The sequence below is a fragment of the Salvelinus sp. IW2-2015 genome, linkage group LG17 (assembly GCF_002910315.2).
Source record: "Salvelinus sp. IW2-2015 linkage group LG17, ASM291031v2, whole genome shotgun sequence".
Classification (NCBI taxonomy): Eukaryota; Metazoa; Chordata; class Actinopteri; order Salmoniformes; family Salmonidae; genus Salvelinus; species Salvelinus sp. IW2-2015.
In genome coordinates this window covers 25,696,242-25,723,903 of record NC_036857.1, presented here as the reverse complement: position 1 = coordinate 25,723,903, position 27,662 = coordinate 25,696,242, and the positions used below count along the sequence as shown (strand labels likewise).

Genomic DNA, 27,662 nt, shown 5'->3' with positions numbered 1-27,662 from the left:
GACTTGATGCTAACAAGCTCGTACAAGTGGCTGGACTGACATTTGTGCAATGGAGGCTAAAAGCTGCTTATTAGGGCCTTGTGATACACAGACCACCCAAGATATTTATATTTTTAAAAATTATTCATACCCCCATTATAACTCCATTATATGACTGGTCGAGGCGGTAAAAAGGCTCGCAATCCTCTGTAAAATGCATTGATTATTGATACTTTTAGTCTTCTCCAATATACACTGAGTGTACAAAACTTTAGGAACACCTGCTCTTTCCATGACATAGACTGACAATGTGAATCCAGGTGAAACCTATGATCCTTTATTGATATCACTTGTTAAATTCACTTCAATCAGTGTAGATGAAGGGGAGGAGACAGGTTAAAGAAAGATTTTGAAGCCTTGAGACAATTGAGACATGGATTGTGTATGTGTGCCATTCAGAGGGTGAATGGGCAAGACAAAATATTTAAGTGCCTTTGAACAGGGTATGGTAGAAGGTGCCAGGCGAACTGGTTTGAGTTTGTTAAGAACTGTAACACTGCTGGGTTTTTCCCTCTCAACAGTTTCCTGTGTGTGTCAAGAATGGTCCACCACCCAAAGGATATCCAGCCAACTTGACACAACTGTGGAGAGCATTGGAGTCAACATGGGCCCCCCATCCCTGTGGAACGCTTTAGACACATTGTAGAGTCCATCCCCCTGGCGAATTGAGGCGGTTCTGAGGGCAAAACGGGATGCAACTCAATATCTGGAAGATCTTTACACTCAGTGTAAATGTTAAGCTTTTTTCAGCACTAACATGTATTTAGTAAAGACAGAAATAACATAATATTTGACCATAGTTTAATTTTGATCTCATTACAATATACCATACTGTATTAGTTATTAAAAAGCAAATCAGTATAAAACATAATTGTACTCCAATCTGTGCTAGTCTTGAAACTTTATATAACCTGTAAATGAATCCCTAGGGTGAGAAAAAATATGAATATCCATTTGTGGTTACATTTGAACATAAACTCCATGTACGTCCAAATTCAATTCTTAACAATGTGTATTAATTAAATATTATAATAATTTACAGAAAACTTAATCAGCTATATGGCGAAAAAAACGTATAGATATACACAACACAAATCTATATGTGAGTATTTTCTAATTGAATAGATAACATGATCAGTCTCTTTTGCTGAAACAACTGGCATTTTATAAAACAATATTTAACATCTTTTCTGCTTCACCGTGGCAGTTATATCATTTGGCATAAGCGTAACTTGGAAACACTGTATATTAAATACATCGGTATAAAACAGAATGGCCAACACACTCGCATTTCATTTAAACGCTCTAACCAAATAGGTTAGTTTGGATTTGACTCCCACAAAATAGTTCCAGACAGAAACTATTCTCTGTTAACCCAAGTAAAATGTTGTGTAAATTTGGTCAGCTGCGTGATTAACTTTTGTGTTCATACGTGTTAGAAATTGAGAGTTACAGCAAAAATGAAGTCTCCACCCTCACAAAAGGAAACCCTCAGCCAAAGCCCACCCCCCTCCCCTTCTGATCCATGTGGGCACACGCACGAAGCACTCGAGGCGAAACAGTTTAAGCACCGCCTTCGCCCAATCCTGATAAGTCCAAATAACCAGTGACGAAAACCCCAAAACCGGAACTAATGTTGCTCTCATGCATCTCGTACAATGCATCTGAGCATCTTTGCATCATCCAGTGTATATACACACTCACAGGTCTATGTACTGTACTTACTTACTGCCATACAAATGAATAGATTGACATAAAAACCTTTCAAATAAAAAAAATTCATTGAGTGATTTGAAGTCTTGTCTATTAGGATTTGTCTGTTGGAATGTACTTAATGTCTTTCTTGGCCCATGGGAGTGCTTGCTTTCATGGTGTCTGTGGAGAGACACAGTCCTAAAGCTTTCAAAACTGTCCTTTCTCCTCCATGGATGGTGATAGGCCAGAAGCATCTGTTAGTAGTCCAATTAGATACAGATGCCTTGCGTGGCCAGGGCCCTGGTGTCCAATGGGAAGAGGTAAGGTATACCCCCAGCTCCAAGGCCAGGACGTAAGGCTATACACCCAGCAACATGCCCATGAAGTCAGAGCCATTCTGTATTATGATGGATGCCCCAGCTCCATTGTCCACAAATATTGAGGTGTACTGTCCAACCTGAGGAGATACAATAACATTTTAAATACAATAATATGATTACTATTTGTTTTGTTATAGTGATAATACAACTCATTATACAGTCGTGGCCAAAAGTTTTGAGAATGACACAAATATAAATTTTRACAAAGTCTGCTGCCTCAGTTTGTATGATGGCAATTTGCATATACTCCAGAATGTTATGAAGAGTGATCAGATGAATTGCAATTAATTGCAAAGTCCCTCTTTGCCATGCAAAGGAACTGAATCCCCAAAAAACATTTCCACTGCATTTCAGCCCTGCCACAAAAGGACCAGCTGACATCATGTCAGTGATTCTCTCGTTAACACAGGTGTGTGTTGACGAGGACAAGGCTGGAGATCACTCTGTCATGCTGATTGAGTTCGAATAACAGACTGGAAGCTTCAAAAGGAGAGTGGTGCTTAGAATCATTGTTCTTCCTCTGTCAACCATGGTTACCTGCAAGGAAACACGTGCCGTCATCATTGCTTTGCACAAAAAGGGCTTCACAGGCAAGGATATTGCTGCCAGTAAGAGTGCACCTAAATCAACCATTTATCGGATCATCAAGAACTTCAAGGAGAGCGGTTCAATGGTTTTGAAGAAGGCTTCAGGGTGCCCAAGAAAGTCCAGCAAGCGCCAGGACCATCTCCTAAAGTTGATTCAGCTGCGGGATCGGGGCACCACCAGTACAGAGCTTGCTCAGGAATGCCAGCAGGCAGGTGTGAGTGCATCTGCACGCACAGTGAGGCGAAGACATTTGGAGGATGGCCTGGTGTCAAGAAGGGCAGCAAAGAAGCCACTTCTCTCCAGGAAAAACATCAGGGGCAGACTGATATTCTGCAAAAGGTACAGGGATTGGACTGCTGAGGACTAAGGTAAAGTCATTTTCTCTGATGAATCCCCTTTCCGATTGTTTGGGGCACCCAGAAAAAAGCTTGTCCGAAGAAGACAAGGTGAGCGCTACCATCAGTCCTGTGTCATGCCAACAGTAAAGCATCCTGAGACCATTCATGTGTGGGGTTGCTTCTCAGCCAAGGGAGTGGGCTCACTCACAATTTTGCCTAAGAACACAGCCATGAATAAAGAATGGTACCAACACATCCTCCGATAGCAACTTCTCCCAACCATCCAGGAACAGTTTGGTGACGAACAATGCCTTTTCAAGCATGATGGAGCACCTTGCCATAAGGCAAAAGTGATATCTAAGTGGCTCGGGAACAAAACATCGATATTTTGGGTCCATGGCCTGGAAACTCCCCAGACCTTAATCCCATTGAAAACTTGTGGTCAATCCTCAAGAGGCGGGTGGACAAACAAAACCCCACAAATTCTGATAAACTCCAAGCATTGATCATGCAAGAATGGGCTGCCATCAGTCAGGATGTGGCCCAGAAGTTAATTGACAGCATGCCAGGCCGGATTGCAGAGGTCTTGAAAAATTTGGGTCAACACTGCAAATATTGACTCTTGCATCAACTTCATGTAATTGTCAATAAAAGCTTTTGACACTTATGAAATGCTTGTAAATATACTTCAGTATTCCATAGTAACATCTGACAAAAATATCTAAAGACACTGAAGCAGTCAACTTTGCGGAAATTAATATTTGTGTCATTCTCAAAAATTTTGGCCATGACTGTACAATAGTAATTATACTTCTCAACCCTTCTTAAAGGCTTTTTATTCAGCTCAACCCTACTGGAGAATCTAAATGGTGAGCGTGGTTTGATAAATATGAGCCTACCTGTAGCTCTAGTAACCCWTGCACATTCACTGTGAAGATCTTGCTGTTACTTTCCAATCCAACAATCATCTCTAATGACCTGCAATGACAAAGAAAACAAAAAATGATTGACAATTAATCATCATCTTTTTTCCTGAACTTTATATTTGTTCTAAATAACTTCACTTAATCTATACACACCTAACATGTTCTGAAACTAAATCATCTAATTGCATGATACTTCATGCAAAATATGTTTTTGTACACATTAAATAAACATGCCATTGCTTCATTTTGAGTCTTGAATCATCATAATCATTACAGTGAGTCTATAATGAAGTCTGCAGTGCAGAGAGTAATATGTAATATAGCAGGCGTGGAGTCTAGTCGTACAACTCTTGCTGAGACCACTGGCTCCTGTTTAGTGGAAAACGCAACATTTTTATGGTGAATCAATCATGTTTGTCTTCACTTTAACTGCCATCGCAATGAGCCTCATTTCACATTCTCTGCATTTTCATGTGTGGGAGAGCGAGACAGGCTGGAGGCATAGGGGTGGAAAGGCAAAAAAAATGAGCCCACTTTTTCGGATAACAATATTATTTATACATTTCTTTCATAATACCAGGTTGTGAAGCAAGGTTGTTGGCCTGTATATATGGAGGACATTTTTGGTACCGTTTGTTTCAACATTTCAGATTTTGCTTACTTTATATAAACAAAAAAGGCCAAAGTATGTGAACAACAGTACTCATATCACCGAAAATGGGTGTGTAATATTCTGGTATTTACAAATGAGTGTGTAAAATTCATCCTTCACACTTCCCAAAAAGGGCATTTCTCTATTCAGGGTCATATTCAATAGGCAACTAATTCAAAAAAATAGGACTGAAACAGGGAGGGACTACCTGAACCTTTCCAATATGACATTTTCCTTTTCTTCATTGCAAAATGTTTTGCTATGATGATAAACGACCCTGGCCTGTGGTGTTGGTAGCAGCAGCAGGGTTTCTCAGGTGTCAAAGGTGAGTCTAGAACGATTTTGGAGGCGAAAGGGACCAAGGGAAGAAGTGAGAGGACATTTCATATAAAGACGTTCTTCACTTTTACACAGGAAATGCCTAACTTGCTCCACACAACGTGTTTAACAGCTCATAAAACTGGCATTAAACTCTGATTATCACGCATGGATTCAATGACTGCTGTCAATATAGAGCCTCATGAACACAACAAGAAAGGCTGCCCTGGCAGACAATAGAATGGATTAGCTAACTCTTTTGGGGGTGAAGCAAAAATAGTTTTGATGTTGTTTTGTTTTTACTACACTCCAAGTATGTTGCAAAAGCCAGAACAAATCAGAACCATATGGTCATATGTTGAAATGGTTTGGAGTGGGATGACTAGATATTGAAGGCATTTTCAATCAGGATCTCAGCGATCACTGCCTCATTGCCTATATCCGCTATGGGTCCACGGTCAAACGACCACCCCTCATCACCGTCAAACGCTCCCTAAAACACTTCTGCGAGCAGGCCTTTCTAATCGACCTGGCCCGGGTATCCTGGAAGGATATTGGTTCACCAACTACTTCGCAGACAGAGTTCAGTGTGTCAAATCGGAGGGCCTGTTGTCCGGACCTCGGGCAGTCTCTATGGGGGTACCGCAGGGTTCAATTCTCGGGCCAACTCTTTTCTCTGTATATATCAATGATGTCGCTCTTGCTGCGGGTGATTCCCTGATCCACCTCTACGCAGACGACACCATTCTGTATACATCTGGCCCAACAAGCTTCAATGCCATACAACACTCCTTCCGTGGCCTCCAACTGCTCTTAAATGCTAGTAAAACCAAATGCATGCTTTTCAACCGTTCGCTGCCCGCACCCGCCCACCCGACTAGCATCACTACRCTGGAKGGTTCTGACRTAGAKTATGTGMACAWRTACAAATACCTAGGTGTCTGGRTAGACTGTAAACTCTCCTTCCAGACTCATATTAAACATCTCCAATACAAAATCAAATCTAGAATCAGCTTTCTATTTTGCAACAAAGTCTCCTTCACTCACGCAGCCAAACTTACCCTAGTAAAACTGACTATCCTACCAATCCTCGACTTCGGCGATGCCATCTACAAAATAGCTTCCAATACTCTACTCAGCAAACTGGATGCAGTCTATCACAGTGCCATCCGTTTTGTCACCAAAGCCGCTTATACCTCCCACCACTGCGACCTGTATGCTCTAGTCGGCTGGCCCTCGCTACATATTTATCGCCAGACCCACTGGCTCCAGGTCATCTATAAGTCTATGCTAGGTAAAGCTCCGCCTTATCTCAGCTCATTGGTCACGATAACAACACCCACACGTAGCACGCGCTCCAGCAGGTATATCTCACTGGTCATCCCCAAAGCCAACACCRCCTTTGGCCGCCTTTCCTTCCAGTTCTCTGCTGCCAGTGACTGGAACGAATTGCAAAAATCGCTGAAGCTGGAGACTTATATTTCCCTCTCTAACTTTAAACATCAGCTATCTGAGCAGCTAACCGATCCCTGCAGCTGTACGTAGTCCATCTGTATATAACCCACCCAATCTACCTACCTCATCCCCATATTGTTTTTATTTACTTTTCTGCTCTTTTTCACACCAGTATCTCTACTTGCACATCATCATCTGCTCATTTATCACTCCAGTGTTAATCTGTTAAATTGTAATTACTTCGCTACTATGGCCTATTTATTGCCTACCTCCTCACGCCATTTGCACACACTGTATATAGACWTTTTTTCTATTGTGTTATTGACTGTATGCTTGTTTATTCCATGTGTAACTCTGTGTCGTTGTTTGTGTCGCACTGCTTTGCTTTATCTTGGCCAGGTCGCAGTTGTAAATGAGAACTTGTTCTCAACTAGCTTACCTGGTTAAATAAAGGTGAAATAAATAAAATAAAATAAACTTTATCATACTGATTTGTTGATAGATGATCAATAGACTGAGACGGTAACAATTCACTGTAGGTGTCCTTAAGAATGCATTCATAAAGCCTTTACAACAGCTATATAGCACATACCATTTGTCATAAGCTTCCATAAGTAGTTCTAAATAGTTATGAGTAACGGCATAAGCTGTAATTAAACTATTTTTAATGGGTGTTAGAGATGACTGTTCATCCTGTTGTCATATACTCTGTCAACTGTTAATAACAATTGCTTTTACACCATCTGCATGACAACTTATGTCATATGTTATTGCATGCTACATAAGAGTCTACATACCATGTGTTATAACAGGGTGTTATGTAATTTACCAACCTCTGTGTACCATTATTACATTTCATGGAATGATCGATGTCATAACCATGTGATCTGCCCTTAATATAATGTGCAAAGAAACCATAAGTAAAGTGACATTAATTTGAAGTGTTTGACAATGAGACAATAAACTGGTCTGAGCTGTACAAAATGGACCACGTCCTGGTATAAAAAATATAAAACGCAACATGCAACAATTTCAAAGATTTTACTTAGTTTCAGTTCAAATAAGGAAATCGGTCAATTGAAATAAATGTGTTAGGCCCTAATCTATGGATTCCACATGACTGGGAATACAGATATGCATCTGTTGGTCACAGGTATATTAGAAAAAAAGATAGAGGCGTGGATCAGAAAACCAGTCAGTATCTGGTGTGACCACCATTTTCCTCATGCAGCGCAACACACCTTCACATAGAGTTGATCAAGCTGTTGATTGTGGCCTTTGGAACGTTTTCTCACTCCTCTTCAATGGCTGTGCGAAGTTGCTGGATATTGGCGAGAACTGGAACACGCTGTCGTATACGTCAATCCAGAGCATCCCAAACATGCTCAATGGGTGATACGTCTGGTAAGTATGCAGGTCATGGAAGAACTGGGACATTTTCAGCTTCCAGGAATTGTGTACAGATCCTTGTGACATGGGGCTGTGCATTATCATGCTGAAACATGATAATGATGGCGGCAGATGAATGGCACGACAATGCACCTCAGGATCTCATCACAGTATCTCTGTGCATTAAAATTGCCATCAATAAAATGCAATTGTGTTCGTTGTCCGTAGCTTATGCCTGCCAATACCATAACCCCACCGCCACCATGGGGCACTCTGTTTACAAGGTTGACATCAGCAAACCGCTCACCCACACAACGCCATACATGTGGTCTGCGGTTGTGAGGCCGGTTGGACGTCCTGCCAAAGTCAAGGGGTATGAATACTTTCTGAAGGCACTGTATATTATGAAAAAATGGCTTGTTAGTTAAGGTAACTAAGTAATAAGTAGTTGACGTTGCAATTGCGTTACTTTTACGACCCACGGATGGCAGTGGGGAACCGTCAAGGCAATCTATACGTTCAGAGAAGGCCCAATTATAAAATAATTGTTGTATTTTTTAAATATAAATGTCATTTTGATTTAAATTTTATCTTTTGAATAATATTTCAATGGTATTCGGATTATATTCTTCTTTACAATTACATTCTGATTTAATCTCTTCCGTTTGTGTTGGAAAGGGTTAAAACTGAGGAGAAAAAATATCTAATCAGGATTTTTCTTTGGTGGTTTCTGTTGAGATAAATCTAGCTAGATAGCTCACCAGGCGCTAAGCCCTCAGAAGCTCGATAGAAGACATCTGCCATTCAACTGAGCAGAATTTTGTAGTGACAGTGGAATCAACCAATCACATTTTGACTTGTAATGGGTGGGAACAGTTTTTTTATTGCAGCTCACTTGCTGTTGTTAGCTATCTCTGAAAATAATGCATTATGTGTGTGAAACGTTGTTTCATTTCAACTTTAGATCACTGGTTACTTTATGTTCTGAACTGTTGTCACTTTTGGTAATAGTGTTATATTGATGGCGTTAGGTGGGTTACCATAAGTTAATGTAAGCACTGTGGTTGTTGTTACTGGTAATGTTAGTGCGGGTTCTGTCTCTGTGATTTTCTTGATTATTTAATTTGGTACAAAGACATTTCCCCCACTGAAAGGCAAGGTTCAATAGCCACGGTTCGCAGCTGACGGACGGCTTTAGCTATCTAGCTAACGTTAGCTATCTGCTAGCACTAGCTAGCTAACTTCACTAGCTACAGGTGGAATAAAAAAAACATACTCTTTGTCACGTTACACATTTACATCCTATTTTACTTGCACAATTACCTTTTCATCTTAACAAATCTTATTTAACTCAACCTAACTGGGTCGTTATTATTCCGATTATTTACTGTCACAAATCCTGTTGTGCCCCAGCAACCTTGATTATGTTGTAAAAATTKTATTTGATTCCATTTCGTTTAAAAGTGTTTGTGTATTTTTTTGCAAGTTGATGGCATTATAATGTGTCCTTTTTATACCAGGARGTGGTCTAATTTGTTCAACTCAGAGCTGTTTATTGTCTCGTTGTCAAAAGAAAGAAAATCCTAAGTACATATGTGCTCCCATTTGCCCATGTTTGTTGGAGATCCTTTGAATTGTAAAGTTTTATGATAGTTTTTTCAACTCATCCTGTGGTATAAGCACACTCATAACTGTTTTATAACATTTCAAATTAATGTCACTTTATTAAGCGCATATGACATGGTTATGACATCAGTCATTCCATGAAATGTAATAATGTGACACAGAGGTTGGTAAATGACATAACACCCTGCTCTAACACATGGTATGTAGTCTCTTATGTAGCATGCAATAACATATGGCATAAGTTGTCATGTAGACTGTTTAATAGCAGTTGTTATTAACAGTTGACATTAGAGCATATGACAACAGGATGAACAGTTATCTGTAACACTCATCAAAACAAGTTTAATTACATATTATGCCGTTACTCATAACTATTTAAAGCTACTTACGACAGCTTATGACAAATGTTAGATTGTGCTATATAGCTGTGATAAATGCTTTATGAATACATTCCAAAGGACACCTACAGTAAAGTGTTACTGACTGAGACTGATGGTACTCACGTATATCGATGACACAGGGATTCGATGCAGATCAGCACTCGCACATTGTCCCTGGCTCTCAGCTGACTCTTACTCCTCTTCACCTCATTGTGGTCTTCAGGGAGAAAACAGAGTTCATCTGAGGTCAGACATTATCCTGCTTAGAAACACCTCTGAATAAAAGGTCACAGAGTCCTCTGAAAATATATAATATTTTAGCAAAATATCTGTATAAATGGGGCCTCATTCATTGTCTTGATATTGAATTCCAACTTCCAAATCAATATATTTCCCAAGATGATTCCCTGTTAATTAGATTTCCTTATTGTAGAGAAGTATTCCCTACCGATATGAACATTAGCAGAGAACTGGTAGATCCCTGTGACGGGAGCCGTGAATCGTCCTGTGGATTGGTCCATTCCCGTCCCTCTGAGGAAGGCACCTTTAGCAAGAGGCTGGAAGGAGAAATACAATGTGACGTGTGGAATGGAGTTATACAATGACTGACAGATAAAAAATACCAAATTTTACATCTCAATTTTGGGCTCAATTGATATCTGTACGTCTGCCAAAGTGAACACCCGAGCAATCAATCCAAACTTTTCCAACTGACATTTCTTAAACTTGGTATATGTCTACTCTTAAAGGACCAATCAGCAGTTGAAACAATAACAAAGCGTATCCCTGCCACTGTTTTGGTAAAATGCTGAGGGATGGGGCTGGAGAAATGTAATCACTCTCAAATTCATAGATAGAGCTATGGATACAAGGACTGACCATCCATGGTATCAAAGTTATAGTTTTAACCATGTTTTGAGGCTATACAGTGTTTGTTGACATTTACTTTGTTAACAAACATTGGAGTAAAACAAGCTTATACTTTGGGTTCTGATGGGGTACGACAGTTAAACTAAGCTCATGAGAACTGTATAAGATATATTCTTCAAGAATCAATGGGTACATATCATTCATTTATAAATCCAAAAATGGATGTAGCAACTGCTGATTGCCCCTTTAACCTCCCGCCTCAGAATGTCCCTGGGCATAGTTCTTCCACTACAGCATGCTAATTTAAACAGAGTATAAATTTGTCCTCTCCACACCATATTCCAAGTCACAGACAGAGTGCCTTTTGTGTGCCGACCCAGAAAGTGATGTGGAGCATTGCATTTTTGACTAAGGAGCCAGTCTGAGCTCCAGCATGCTACTGCTTTGTCAGACTCTAGGGAAGGAGTGATTCTTATACAGCAAGTGGATATAACCAGAATCATTGCTGGTTCAAATCCAATATTCAAACATGGCTAAAAGAAAGAAAATTGAAAGATAGAAACCTGATTGTGAATATTAACATGGACTTGATATTGTGTACTGAATGGTTTAGAGTAAGACAAGAGGATACAAAAGATGTTCAAGGGGGTGACCAAATACTTCACAAGCGTCTACATTCTTTACAAACTTCTCGATTGTTCCTCCAAAACGTACCGTCTGAAAGTTTTGTAGCTCCATCAGTGTCTTCTTGTCGACAACCACAGGTCCTTTGAGTTTACAGTGGAAGGCTTCCTCTATCCTCCTGTAAGAGGTCATTCCTTCCAGGGCGATGTGGGCCGTGGGTATCTGACTCGGACTGGTACTGGTCTGCCTATCCACTGCAGCAGTTCTCCTCTCTGTAGCTTCTGATTAAAACACAGAAGGAATATGAGATAATCTAAAGAAATAATAAAGAAAGATGACACGAATATGGACTTAACTTTAAACTATAAAAAAAACTTTCTCTGGCGCTACAGTACACCAKTAGAGTAGTGAGCTTGCTGACCCAATATCTACCGTGGATGGTCAGGTACTAATGAAATACTTCCGCCTTCACTGAGACAATGATCCATCAGTAGTAACAATCAATCACCAATGTCTTGAAATCAAGTCCTCCTATACACAGCGAAGGACCAGATGAGACTTTATCACATGTTGTGTCTTTATATGACATTTTAGGACTTTATATGATGTCACCTTTTATCATCTTTTTGAACTCCTGGAGGAGGACTTCCTGGGTGACCTCTGCCCCGGGAGATCCAGGTGGTCCCTGGGGGCCTGGGGGGCCAGGAGGACCTGGTGGCCCGGGCTGACAGAGACCAGGAAATAATAACACATTACATAATAATATAGGATCATATGAATAAGAAGATAATCTACTGTACAGCAGTGGAGGCTGCTGAGGGGAGGAAGGCTCATAATAATGGCTGGAATGGAGTCAATGGAATGGTATCAAACACATCAAACATGTGGTTTCCATGTGGTTGATACCATTCCATTGACTCCATTCCAGCCATTATTATGAGCCATCCTCCACTCAGCAGCCTCCACTGCTGTGAACACGATTTGAAACAGAAACTTGTTTCAATATTCAAACAACCAATATTCTACTTATGTATCGTACTAGATGCTTCGTGACCAATGTAATGAACGAACCAGTGCTTGATCAGCTAGCTTCTTTGAACCACCACCGAAGCCATTGTTATATTTACCAGTGGCCTTTTGCGTTTGCGGCACTTCCCAGGGAAGTTGCCTACAGGTCGTTTCACAAAGTCCATCCATGATCCCAGGGGATCCACTCTCTGGTTGTCAGGATTCTATAGGATACATGAGACAGAGAAACCCATGAGACATTTTTCATTCAACATCAAACCATTTCAGAGGTCTGATTTTGCAACGAAGACAGGCCTACTATAAATCAATGATACATCAAGGAGAGGCAGGTGTACCTACATAAACCTGGCTGATTGATGGTGAGCATTAAACAAGTGCCCAGTGAAATAAAGTATGATTAAGGGTTTTGCCAGAATGTACTTACAATCAAGCTAGTCCCAAACTGTTGCATTTTGTTCTTATTCCTCAATCAAAATGGCTCTTTAAGGAGAACAGTGCTAATTGCAAGATTCATCAGATATTTCAGTCTGGAATCATTTCGCCCACTGGCACACAATGCAAAGTATTGTAACTATGTAACTGAATCCAATGAGTCATAATTTCTGCTTACCCTCCATTGGAAAATCTTGCTTTAAGATACTATTAAATGGTGCCAGACATCAAGGCAGGTCACACTGTTAAGCGAACTCTCTTTCATTCTTTCTCTCTCTCTCCGTGTCTCCTTGCCGATCTACTGCCATTCCAGAGAGAGGGAAGAAGGCTTTTTGTGTCGTATCTTTCACTTTGCCAATTATGTTCAGTCACTTTTTCTTTCCAAGACTCTCCCTGTTTGCTTGTTTTTTCTCTCCAGATAACTCACTCAGGTGCCACGTCAATTCTTATTTGCCTAATAGGGTCAAAGGAAAATAAACAAGACTTCTGAAGTGATTTTTTTCAACACAAACATTTACATGAGCGTACTGTGCATTCAGGACTCCCTGAAAAATTACTCTATCCATAGGATATTTTAGTGACCAATTAGCCTACGACAAGATTTCTAAACATCCAACAACACTTTCACCTATACCTAGCTACAAACATACCAGCAATGAAATGTTTTTTTGGCCCACAATTGAAAATGTAAGCTATAACAGGAAGAAAATGACCGAAACGACCTTGATGTTCAACGCTGGTCCGACCAATCTGATTCCACGCTTCAAGACTGCTTCGATCACGTGGATTGGGATATGTTCCGCATTGCGTCCAACAACAACATTGACGAATACGCTGATTCGGTGAGCGAGTTCATTAGAAAGTGCATTGACGATGTCGTACCCACAGCAACGATTAAAACATTCCCAAACCAGAAACCGTGGATTGATGGCAACATTCGCGTGAAACTGAAAGCGCGAACCACTGCTTTTAACCAGGGCAAGGTGACCGGAAACATGACCGAATACAAACAGTGTAGCTATTCCCTCCGCAAGGCAATCAAACAAGCTAAGTCCCAGTATAGAGACAAAGTAGAGTCGCAATTCAAKAGCTCAGACACAAGAGGTATGTGGCAGGGTCTACAGTCAATCACGGATTACAAAAAGAAAACCAGCCCCGTCGCGGACCAGGATGTCTTGCTCCCAGACAGACTAAATAACTGTTTTGCTCGCTTTGAGGACAAATACAGTGCCACTGACACGGCCGCCTACCAAAACCTGCGGGCTCTCCTTCACTGCAGCCGAGGTGAGTAAAACATTTAAACGTGTTAACCCTCGCAGGGCTGCAGGCCCAGACGGCATTCCCAGCCGCGTCCTCAGAGCATGCGCAGACCAGCTGGCTGGTTGTTTTAAGGACATATTCAATCAATCCTTATCCCAGTATGCTGTTCCCACATGCTTCAAGAGGGCCACCATTGTTCCTGTTCCCAAGAAAGCTAAGGTAACTGAGCTAAACGACTACGCCCGTAGCACTCACTTCCGTCATCATGAAGTGCTTTGAGAGACTAGTCAAGGACCATATCACCTCCACCCTACCTGACACCCTAGACCCACTCCAATTTGCTTACCGACCCAATAGGTCCACAGACGACGCAATCGTAACCACACTGCACACTGGCCTAACTCATCTGGACAAGAGGTTTACCTATGTGAGAATGCTGTTCATCGACTACAGCTCAGCATTTAACACCATAGTACCCTCCAAACTCGTCATCAAGCTCGAGACCCTGGGTCTCGACCCCGCCCTGTCCAACTGGGTCCTGGACTTCCTGACGGGCCGCCCCCAGGTGGTGAGGGTAGGTAACAACATCTCCACCCGCTGATCTCCAACACTGGGGCCCCACAAGGGTGCGTTCTGAGCCCTCTCCTGTACTCCCTGTTCACCCACGACTGCGTGGCCATGCACGCCTCCAACTCAATCATCAAAGTTTGCAGACGACACTACAGTGGTAGGCTTGATTACCAACAACGCGAGACGGCCTACAGGGAGGAGGTGAGGCCCTCGGAGTGTGGTGTCAGGAAAATAACCTCACACTCAAAGTCAACAAAACAAAGGAGATGATTGTGGACTTCAGGAAACAGCAGAGGGAGCACCCTCTATCACCATCGACGGGACAATAGTGGAGAAGGTGGAAAGTTTTAAGTTCCTCGGTGTACACATCACGGACAAACTGAATTGGTCCACCCACACAGACAGCGTTGTGAAGAAGGCGCAGCAGCGCTCTTCAACCTCAGGAGGTGAAGAAATTCGGCTTGTCACCAAAAGCACTCACAAACTTCTACAGATGCACAATCGAGAGTATCCTGTCGGGCTGTTCACCGCCTGGTACGGCAACTGCTCCGCCCACAACGTAAGGCTCTCTCAGAGGGTAGTGAGGTCTGCAAAAACGCATCACGGGGGCAAACTACCTGCCCTCCAGGACACCTACACCACCCGATGTCACAGGAAGGCCATAAAGATCATCAAGGACAACAACCACCCGAGCCACTGCCTGTTCACCTCCGCTACTCAATCCAGAAGGCGAGGTCAGTACAGGTGCATCAAAGCAGGGACCGAGAGACTGAAAAACAGCTTCTTTCTCAAGGCCATCAGACTGTTAAACAGCCACCACGAACATTTAGTGGCCGCTGCCAACATACTGACTCAACTCCAGCCACTTTAATAATGGGAATTGATGGAAATTATGTAAAAATGTATCACTAGCCACTTTAAACAATGCCACTTAATATAATGTTTACATACCCTACATTACTCATCTCATATGTATATGTATATACTGTACTGTATATTATCCACTGCATCTTGCCATCTTTATGTAATACATGTATCACTAGCCACTTTAAACTATGCCACTTTATGTTTACATACCCTACATTACTCATCTCATATGTATAGACTGTACACTATACCATCTACTGCATCTTGCCTATGCCGTTCTATACCATCACTCATTCATATATCTTTATGTACATATTCTTTATCCCTTTACACTTGTGTGTATAAGGTAGTAGTTGTGGAATTGTTAGGTTAGATTACTTGTTGGTTATTACTGCATTGTCGGAACTAGAAGCACAAGCATTTCGCTACACTCGCATTAACATCTGCTAACCATGTGTATGTGACAAATAACATTTGATTTGATTTGATTTGATAGTGGTGATGATTGTAGACCTTTGATTGACATGCAAGGATTCTGGATGTGTGGTGATGTTATACTTTTGTTGAAGAAAAACACCCTCACATATCTCATTTATCAAAATGAAAGGCCTCTGCCACCAAATAATTCTAACCCTAACCCACCCTGGCTGACGTTATTTCATTTGGGTGAAAAGCGATGCTGTATGAATTCCAATAACCACAAAATGCCTTGAATCCTCCCCAAGCAAAGGCCTTCTTCCTCCTCCCAAAACATCAAGTGACTGTGGTGGAGATAAAAGAGGAGATTAAGACGAGCCATGAAGGTGAGCTGTCTGAAATTTTATTTATTTAGGTTTGGCAGGAGGACACGGATCACTTATCTGCATAACTAACATGCCTCCTTTTCTTGACAGAAAGAGAGACTCGCCTCTTGTTCTGTTCAAAAGCAACAAAGTAACCCCTTGTTTGTCTTGTCTTCAATATACTGGAATAAAAAAAGGTTTTATATTTTGGGTTTGTTTTTCTCTCCGTCTTCTCTCTTCTCTCTTTTCTTGTGACGGCAGACAAAATAAACAAGTTAAGTAACACAGTGGCTTGTGCATGTTAGACGTCTGTGGGTTTTTGTTGTGTTTTTGAAGCCTGGAGACAGATAAACGGCAGACAGATTTTGTCAAGCCTAAGATACTGTTACTGCATAATCCACCACATCTTTTCCATAACACTGCAACACTGCCCGGGCCATTTAATTGGTTATACTGAACCTTTTTTTCTTTCTACAGCTCATGCTGCATAGGAATTATCTCTAATTATACCTCTCACTTTCATACCAACCTTAAAAGCTCATAGGAAAAATTATTTGCGCTTGAGACGCCGAAGAAATCTGAAAGAGCTGCCTGCAACTCTATTCCTAAACCACACGTTTGATTTAAACACCGACAATAATCACTGAGGACCCTCTCTGACAACTCTGTTTGATTGAAGTGATGCACACTGAACATTGACAGCAGGTGAAACGCAAAACAAGGACCTTAACGCGACGCCTGACGGTTCATCCTGCAAGTCTCAAAATAACTGCACCTCTCCTCTCACATTGATGTCATACATAGATCATCATACTGTATGTCAGATGTTTTTAGACCACCTCAAGTCAGCCCACACATGCAACTTATAATTATATATGCTACCATAGCTATTCCCTGCATAATAATAGCACTGCTAGGACAGGAGGCCTCTCTTTCTGCTTGTTATCGTCTTGTATTGTTAGCACACGCATTTGTAATTAAACGCGTAAAACCGTGCCCTAAAGGATTTTTGATATTTTAGGAAGTTGGCCTGTAACCAAGGTAATTATAACTGTTATTCGAACTGCAAAATGGAGCAAATCACTTTTTGACACTTTTATACCGTGTGTAACACAACATATCATGAGAATTGCTATTTGGTGTCAGGAGTGCATCAATCAAACATTAAGTCATGAGGATTTTAAGATCTGTTCAAGTCTTTTATCTTTCTAGTATGGACACACATTCCTCACTTTCATTGATCGTGCTGTACATCACTCAGCATAATATTTTTGCTACCATGACATCCAATAGTGATAGATGGTGGCGCTTCCCATAGCTGGCAAGAAATTATGATTCATTGCACCTCAGTGAAACTATCTTCAATATTCCCCAGATGAAGGACTGAGTCCATACACAGAGAACTTAAAATCCCATTGCATGACGAAATAGAAAAACTGTCAGTTACTGTATGTTTAATCCAGTTCCTGTTGAGTGTGGCGCAAATGAAACAATGTTCTCACTCACATACCTTTATATCAGCGCGTACAGCACATGAACAAAGTGAACAGAGGATAGATACAGGTATCAATCTGTACTTCCCTTTGATCCCGGCTGTTGTATGAGTGCCATCCAATGGCCGTGTCTTTCAACAGCTGTGAGAGCACACCACTCCAGTGGTGATTTGGAAAATGCGTCAGACATTCTTAAGGTGTCAAACTAAAAGGTATCCCTCAGAACATCAAACACTGTTTGTTTGGCTCATCGGTGGGGGCTTTATTCATACTGAAGGGATGGTGTATATTGCTACATGCCCCGATCCTTATAGTGCAATGAACTTTACTTACAAATATGTGACCACTGTATATGATGAACATCCCAGTTTGTATGCATGATGTACAATATCATGACACTTTTGCAACACTATGTTGTTGAACATTGCATGTAAGGTTGCAAATATGTAATAGCCTACCTACAATGTATGCGATTCACCAATTTAATTACTGCTTCATTATATCCATGATCATTCAGGAAACAGTTGCTAGAGTCGTGATGAATAATCCCTTTACATGCATCTCTTTATTAAAGTGACTAGTGTTCCATTATTAAAGTGGCCAGTCATTTCAAATCTATGTATATGCTGCCCTATATACATAGACTTGAAGTCACTGGCCACTTTAATAATGTTTACATATTTTTGCTTTACTCATCTCATATGTATATACTGTATTCTATTCTACTGTATTTAGTCTATACCACTCAGACATTGCTCATCCTAATATTTATATATTCCTTAATTCCATTATTTTACTTGTAGGTTGTGTGTATTGTGTGTATTGTTGTGAATTGTTAGATATTACTGCACTGTTGGAGCTAGAAACACAAGCATTTCGCTACACCCGCAATAACATCTGCTAAACACGTGTATGTGACAAATAGAAATTGATTTGATTTGTATGTTTGGGGAAATTAGGTAGAATTATATTTGAAGCAATAAAGGGAGGGAAATATGTCCCTGGGGCAGCATGCCATCAAAAACACATATGCGTTCCAAATGACCAGAGCTGGTCAAAAGTAGTACACTATGTAGGGAATAGGGTGCCATATGGCCATGGATCCTGATTAAAAGTAGTACACTATGTAGGGAATAGGGTGCCATATGGCCATGGATCCTGATTAAAAGTAGTACACTATGTAGGGAATAGGGTGTCATTTGGAATGCAACCACAGACATAACTGTTAAAACTTGTCTATTTGGCTGCAATAAATACTCAACCAGAACAGCACTCTACATAGCAGGTAGTTTCTGAATCATTAAGAATAAGAAGCTTTGCCGCCTCCTCTGTAGACATAACAGTATAGCCCATAACTCTTAGCTTGTTTTAATTGAAATGTCCTTATTAACTTGTTACTAAGTATCCATAATTTACTGCTTAAAATGCACCAACTAGTACAGAAAAAATACCTACACCGTGCAAACAATAACTTGTAATGTTAACTGACTGGTCCGTGACAAAGCTCTTAAAATAAAATGTTTGGAATGGACTTGTGTTTTTATCCTACTGTTTTTACCAAACAAATGTAAACGTGAGAGCAGGGTGCACCAGCCACACCAAAAAATAAGCTTGTGAGATTATGTCTAATGTATGTTTTGTGAACAGGTACATATTTAGTTTGACGTGGGATAGGATGATGTAGAGGCGTCCCTAATCCCTTGTTTTTATATCGTTATAGTCCTTTCGCAGTCATCCATGCATGCGTGTAGGAGGCTAACTAAGGGAGGGCCTATCGCATCCTGGGAGGCAGGGATCCCCAGGCTACAGTAGGGCTGGGCTAGGGGGAAACCACATGCTTCCCCACCGTCACGCATCCACCCGTTCCCCCCTAATGAGCGTCCAATCCACCGCAGTTCTCCCCCGATGCACCTCATAGACAGAGGATTTACCACCACAACACTAAATATGGTGAGACATGCAACCTGTGCAACTGGTACACCCTGCACGCAACGCTGCACTTTAACTTTGTAGAGATGTCACATAAAAGTTGTTGAGGATATGAGAAAAGTGTAGGCCTTCGGATATTAACCACATGAAACATAGACACCATTTTAATCTCTAGAGTGCTAACAAATTATCAAATGATATGACTGTAAAGGATCAAGCCAGTTTCAAGTCACACTATTTGTGGGTATGCTGCACGTACACATATTCCTATGGTGTAGCCGTCATATCTTCTTTCTTTTCCTTCCACAAAACAACTGCTGCAGTGTCAACATGCCGTAGATATTTGTGCAAACATTGAATGTGCATTCCTTTCCAGTGAAGACATGTAAGAGCTACTAAAGCAATCAAATGTATTCATGAAACCTCCTAGGGAATAATAACTGTGCTTTAGTCAAAAAATCTGCAGAGAGTCTGATTGCTGACACACCTGCTTTGTGTTCAAATTATAGTCTTCAAATTGCTCAAATGGGGGCTATTTCCCCCTGTATCTGTGGTAGGTAAGAGGATCCATWAAAAATGACTCTGGCTGCACATCCATATCAAACTGAAAACTCAACAGTTTTTCCAAACCTAGTTTCAAAAACTATCTGATATACTTAATTTGTAGAGCACAAAGTTCTGAAAAACTTTTTGTGCTTGATTGAACTTGCAATGGTGTCACGACTTCCACCGAAGTCGGTCCCTCTCCTTGTTTGGGCGGCGTTCGGCGGTCGACGTCACCGGTCTTCTAGCCATCGCCGATCCACCTTTCATTTTCCATTTGTTTTGTCTTGTCTTCCCACACACCTGGTTTCAATTCCATCATTACATGTTGTGTATTTTACCCTCTGTTCCCCCCATGTCCTTGTCCGGAATTGTTTATTGTAGTGCTTGTGCACGTTATGCTGATGTGTAACGGGTTTTGTTTACCCATTGATTTATTGTTCTGTTTACAGTGGTTTTATTTATTAAACTGCGCCGTTGTAAATCAGTTTTTGCTCTCCTGCGCCTGACTTCTCTGCCGCCAGTACGCACCCCCTACAAATGGAACTAATAGAGAAGTCCCAAGCATGCAAATCATGCCCACCAGMCACTCCAGACAGGGTAAAGCAAACACTCAAAGTATTTTAAAATTGTTCAAATAGTATTTGATCCCAGGTCTGAGTTATGCTCCATGGTTTTATTCACTGTGGAATGCACCAGGTAGATACTGTAGACACTCATGAGATCTTTTCTTCTCTTATGTGCTCCATAGCCTCCATTTGTGGTTCCACTCTACCACATAAGTGCAGAGTCCTCCGTTCTGTTAGGTTTAAGCACTTTTATTGTGTAAGTACTGTGCTCACTTACTTTATGAGGTATTAAAAACATGTTGTAAGTAGAAAAGCACAAAATATAAGAGGGAAATAAAAATGTAATTCATCGTTCATCTGAAAGGCAAATTTGAATACATGCCAAATTCTCCCTGGCTTCAACACCCATCAAATGCAGGTCTGATGTAAATATCACAGCAAAAAAGAAATGCATAACTCTTTTCTACAAACAACAATGGCTCTGAAAACGATTCAAGGATTGCCAACATTTTAACAATCATTTGCACGGCAGTAGGCGTATACACCCCTATATTATTCTTTACTTTCAAGACTCCAGTCCAATGTGAATCTGAGGTAGAGGAACATGACCAGCACATGATATGTATCAGGCAAGATTAAGGGATTTCTATAAATCTGGCATCAATTAGAAGTTATTAAAATAAGAGGTAATCCAAATAAAACAGGACCTCTTTGCCTAATATATATATAAAAAAAGTTTTATTTCAAGGGGAATATCGTCCTAACAGTTTATTTTACTTGTAGATTTTAGATATAATGACAAAGGGCTGCTTATTGTTATTATAGCGGTCTGTCAGGATTTCAATGAGTGCATAAATTGATTGTGCAATGTGTAACTAAACAATGGTCATTACGACATGTTATAAATGTCATACTCTCACTATGGCATCCTTGTTCTCACTGTTTCCAATCTTTTGGTTGGATATGGTGATGGGCAAGCTTAGTGGGCTATACTTACTTTACCTGTGTGTGTGTGTGTGTGTGTGTGTGTGTGTGTGTGTGTGTGTGTGTGTGTGTGTGTGTGTGTGTGTGTGTTGTGTGTGGGTGTGTGTGTGTGTGAGGGGGTGTGTTGAGGGGTGCGTGTGTGTTGTGTTGTGTGTGTATGGGTGCGTGCGTGCGTGTGTGCGTGCATTCCCAGCCCGGTCCCCTGTCTGTGGGGCGATTCAAACAGTGCCACACACCCCTTCATTAATCATGGTGTTGGGATGAGAGAGGGGAAACTCAAGCCCTCCCCCAGGGCACTGCTTAGCCATTACTCAACACGCTAGGTGTGATGTTCGATTTGACTGCCTCAATTACTGACTTCACTGACCGAGCCCTTTGCTGCTCAACACTGACAGATTTCACTGCACTTTGGAAAGAAATGAAATACAAATGTATATATTGTTCACGCAGTTCTGCCCTCACAGTGTATTTACGGTGCTAGTCAGTGAAATCATGATAGAATGGACTGTGAATCATTACCCATCTATGTTATTACTTTGACACATGCCCAGAAAGAATGGTAGAAGAAAATAAATGTGTAGTGCTGTCAGCGATTTTAGCAGACATAATGTTGATTTTGGTGCAAAAAAAATTACTGCTTGGTACAAAAGGTTACTGCTTTGTATCATCTCACCAAATTTCACAAAGTGCACCACTCCACACCTCAATTGTGATCAATTTCAAATGGAAAATCTCTGATGGAATGTGGTCTGCTGCACCCTGCCAACAGCTCTCACTGGGGTTGGGCCAGATACGAAATGAATGCCATCACAAGAAGACTTTCCACTGCTTGAGCGAAAAGAAAAACATGCACATGTATAAACTGTTTGGCTTGTTTGAAGATACAAGCCGGTGTTCTCCTGCCAACATCACTTTAATAAGGAGGTTGTTTTCTCCAAAACATTACAGGTAGGGGAGAGTGGGGCAAGTTGAGCCAAAGGGGTTAGTTGAGCCAACCATACACAAAATTAATCATTTGACCAAATATTTAGGAAGAGGTCATCATTTCATGAAGTCTGTGAAGGAAGAAACCACATGGAAAAAGTGGTTAGCAAGTTAGGTCCAAAAAACGGATTTTCACGAAGTCAAATTAATGTATTGTGTTAGAGGTTTCATCTAAACCAAAGTAGATCGTTTTAAGACTCTTCTATACATCGGTTGGGGTCTCTATAAGCTTCAATATAAGGTCCTAAACCCAGCATGAAATTGTATCCTTGTAGCTGTGTGTGCTAATATGGTCTAAATGTTTGCCTTAGTATAAGTTGAGCCAATGGTTGAGCAGATGTAAGTGTTTTCTTCCCAGTTGTAATGCAAGGCATTATCGCTGGGATATGAGGTAACAACAGAGCCTGTGATAAAAGTGTTTAAAAAGTACAAAGTCTGTGTTAAGGTGTAAATCCTGTGTTAAATGATTCAAAAGATGGAAAAAAAGTGATTGTGGTTGTGGTGAATTGTGTTTGGGAAATAAAGATAGGCGTGGTTTTAAAATGGTAGTGGTAATATTTCATTCAGTACAGAAATGTGTAGGCGGCTTAACTTACCCTGTCCCGCAGCTCAACTTCCCCCATACCCGGGGGAAGTTGTGCCAAGAGACCCCTTTTTTTGGACAAGCTATGTTTTCAAAAACTGTAATGCTTATATGAATTTGGATTATCTCCAGGGATACACCACATTCAGAAATATATGTAGATATCTTTGTGAGAAAGAATTCTATATTTCCCTTGACTGTTTGAATGTAAAAATGCTGAATGTAAAAAATGGCTCCATTTACCCCACTCTCCCCTACAGGTGTGAGGATTAAGTGATAAAACTTGAACAAACTAAGATTCCATCATGAAATAAAGCTACCAAGCACTGCTTGCAGACATTATCCGTTTTTTACTGGATACATTTTCATTGAACTCTGGATGATATAGCATTCCATTTTGCTGTGGCATTGTCCATACAAAATGCATAGTAAGCAGCCTGGCCTCAGAGCCAATACGAAATATACTTTACGTATTTCTGAGCATCCCCAAGACATATGACACCTACTAATGGTCTAGTTACTTAAGACAGAAACTAATGTAGGGAGGTTGGTCGGCGAGGATGGGTGGGCATAATCCGCAACACTCTAGCAATCTAAAGGCACACTCTAGCAATCCAAAGGTTGAATGTTTGAGTCGTGTCGGGGAAAACTGAACCTTTTAGCTAACCCTTCAGTTAACCCTTATTCTAAAAGTAAATTCACCTAACCTTTGTCATTTTAGTTCTCCTAATCTTTGTTCTTAGTTCCCATAACCGCCAACGTAAATTCTCCCAGTAATTCTCTGTTGTTGTTACAGCGCAACAAGCAACCTGGTATCAGATAAAGATGTGCAATACTATACGTCCTCCAGGATGTATGATAAGTCACATCATTCAATTCATATGCTATTGTACGACCAGGTAAGATGTATGATACTATACATCCTACGACCAATATTGCATTCATTATGTAACCTAATATAACGTAACCTAACGTAATGTAATTTATCATACCAAATGGAATGTCATAGATTTACGTACAGAATTAGACAAATATCCCTGAGACCACGTTACAATAAGAAGTGCTCAATTTCTGTAGCCTTAATGAGTCTTCTGTAGCCTAAATGAGTCTTATGTAGCCTAAATGAGTCTTATGTAGCCTAAATTAGTTTTGTTGCATTGTCTAACCTTCAACATCTCCACTCTTTAACTTTAGATGTAAAGTCTAAACCCCAGGGTCCTCAACTAGAGGTGACAGTATTTGGGCGAGACACTATCTGCCATAACACAGGGTCTTAGGAGTGATTATGTCATTACCCTCAGATTGTGGGAGACAAGATGAAAAGAATGTAAGTGAGGGGGGCACAGGGGGCTAATCCTTGTCGAGGTGTCCTCTTTCAGGACCCTTTCTATGGGGCTTTGTGAGGGGCTTACACGGCACGCTGCCCCAGTTTTTCTGGGCCGCACCGCCCCTATCGGATGTCCCAGACACAGCGGAGTCAGACTGGCCCTGTGAATGACAGCATCAATGGGCTGGGAACAGTACTGCCAAAGCTCTTTAAATATCTGCCCACCTAACTTTCCCAGGAATTACATCATGGCAGTCTGCCTGTGGCCTGTTGCTGGACCATGGGGGGAGATGGAGGGGGGCGGAGGGGGGCTATGGAGACAGAGACACCCTGGGCTCGGGTTGGATAGATGGGAGAGAGAACTGAACAGATATTACCCAGTGGGGTGCAGAAATCCTCAGTCTTCAGCAACCTGGGGGTTGACACAAGGTCATCCTTCAGAGCCTTCTGCTTTTACAGGGCAAACCAAGTCAAATAAACACAGCCAGATCACAATGAGACAGGCTAGGGCTGAATAATGTGTTCTTCTTCTTGAGAATACAGAAACAAATCCTCACTCTATCTATGGCAAATAAAAGTCATAGGCTAACCAACCAACAGGGCAGAGAGGCCACCTGGTAGAGCTTGGACTGGGAGGAAGGGCTGGTATTGAGCGGATGGGGCAGCGAGGGTTATTTCAGAATGCCAACACAATGGGTGGGCTCAAGGCAAAACAAATACCTCATTGGAAACTCCTGGAAATATGTAATACCAGCAATAAACCAATAAATAAGAATGTGAAAGGTCAAATGCTGTTTTTGGACAGGGAAACATAAATGAAAAGTAGATGTATGAATCAGTGGCAACGGAGCATTTTGTGTTTACCCAAGTACCACATGGTGTATTTTCAACAGAAAACAACTTTTACTACACCTTTTTCATATTGTACTTTTGGTGTAAAAATACAAATTTCTATCTGTTTGCCAATTACTGTCCATATTTTATATTTAAATAAATACTATACTTTGGCTACACATTTAGAGAATGTAGACTAAACTGTCACATCTTCTTATCCCTAATTCACGTTGATTCAAACCCTCTTGAGCCCCGATTTGTCAATATACAATCCTTAAATCTGATAGGCTGGGAAATCGGTGTTAGCCCCCCATAGTGAGGACTAATTGGTGCATTGATCATCCCACATTCCACACATTCTTCAGGAAGTCATCCATTTAGGTTTGCACACATTTCAGACACAACTCACTTTCTCAGGCTTGACCCAGTAGGGCAAACCTGTTCTATGCGGTCTATTGCCACTACACCACTACACTCATTCTCTCTATAAAACACTTTGACATGAATTATACATTCATAAAGCCTGAATCAAGTCCAGATAAATTTGTCAGAGCATGTTACCTGCCATAGCCAGTCATTGCAATCCATAATTTAACAAGTTAATTATCAGCTCAAGTATATATCTCAGAATAGATTCCAAGGTTATGAGAATGCGATCAGATAATTTAGCAGGTTGTTTGAGTTTAGGTGGCACTACCACAATTTTATTTTCTATGAGGTTTGTACTTTGATATTCATCAGATAAGGTTATCAAAATCAAAAGTCACAATCCAAAACCGCTAATAAAGTTCATTACATATTCCACATACTAATCATAAACATTCTTCTGATGTTCAGCACTCGTAGGATCAGACCAAATATACACATTTCAGCCATAAAGTTTGAAATACACCAGCAGATCAACAGAGCAAAGAGGTTGGAGGCAGCCGCTGGTGACTTCAAAACCACATTTTAGTCAGTTTCAAATCAAGCATTACCTTGGTGCTCCCGCCGACCTCTTCGCTGTTGGAGAGGGTAGTGTTGTATGCCTCTGTGTGCTGTGGGGGGGTCTCCTGCGTCCTCTTCCGCTCCTTCTTGGCATCCACCCCTTCCAGCAGAACAAACTGGGTCCAGAACACCACAGCCAGCACGGCCAGCGGCCCACACCACATCTTCAACAAACACTAAATCAACCCAAAGATCCCTGAAACTTCGATCAACTGGCCCAGTGGTCTGTCCAAACTGTCCAACGATTAGGAAGAATAAAGTTATTGCCCGGTTTCAAAAATGCAAGGACCCCAACCAAGATGATTGGACCTCAAACTGGAGGACTACAACAACTCTGACTCCTGGTTTGGCTGCCTGCTGCTGCTCTCTTCCTGATGATCTTTGAGCCAGACAGCAGTGTGTTGCAGGAGCTGGAGCACAGCTAACTCTAGCCAGAAAGCCAGGCGGCTTACTCAACTATGAAATGTGGTCCCGGGGAATGACAGATCGGCACAGATCTGACAGCAAATAAACCCATTAGTGAGATTTTTCACGCTTTCTGCTCTGTGGGGGGGAGGAGGGGGATGCAGGGGGCAAAGGAGAGAGAGGCAGAGAGGAGGGGTGATTGAAGCTGGGGGAGGGAGGGAACCCTTGGGTAGAAGTGGATGGTAGAGTTCTTTATCACCCTCTTTCTTGCTCTTTCTCTCACACTGAGCAATGGATCTTCCTCATAATATTTCGATAGTTGAGTAAAGTGGAAGTCCCATAATAGCTGGGATTTTCTTCAGAGGATACGGCTTGGCATTCAATCCCTCAGTCCTCCTCACACGTGCTTCCCTCAGGAGTAGACAGAGAATGAAAAAAAGTCCAAGGGGAGTTGGAGATGGTCCAATTTTTTTAGCCTTTGGCCTTCCTTCTTCTTTTCTCCTTAAAGGGTATAAAATTGGTCCCCCGCAGCAGCAGATCCAAAGAGAAAACTTCAAAGTGGTGTGAAAAACACTTTGAGGGTTATTAGCAACACAGTCTCTGCTGTCCAGTACACCCAGCTGTACATAACTCACTACTGCTCATTCATCAACCCAGTCCGTCTGCTCTGGGGTGACAAAAACATGTGCAATTTCACCTCAGAGAGCACTGTGTTTGTGTGTGTGGTAGGTCCCTGTTGCTTGCTTGCCTCGTTACACACTCTCACTCTCTCTCCTTCTCTGTTGCTCTCTGTGACTGAGCTTA

General features: G+C 41.3%; 1 protein-coding gene across 2 annotated transcripts; it reads right to left on the bottom strand.

Moving 5' to 3' along the window:
- Positions 1-823: 823 nt before the first annotated feature.
- Positions 824-27,662, bottom strand: LOC111977195 (adipolin). 2 transcript variants are annotated; one of them, XM_024006550.1, is made up of 8 exons: positions 26,444-27,662; positions 12,408-12,512; positions 11,893-12,004; positions 11,371-11,561; positions 10,235-10,343; positions 9,910-10,003; positions 3,940-4,018; positions 824-2,191 (listed from the first exon to the last, which is right to left on the bottom strand). In XM_024006550.1, exons 1-8 carry the CDS (start codon positions 26,615-26,617, stop codon positions 2,093-2,095), a joined length of 963 nt encoding a protein of 320 aa, XP_023862318.1. In that variant the 5' UTR covers positions 26,618-27,662; the 3' UTR covers positions 824-2,092. The 2 variants fall into 2 exon arrangements, with proteins under 2 accessions (XP_023862318.1, XP_023862319.1); XM_024006551.1 differs by having other exon boundaries at positions 11,371-11,558.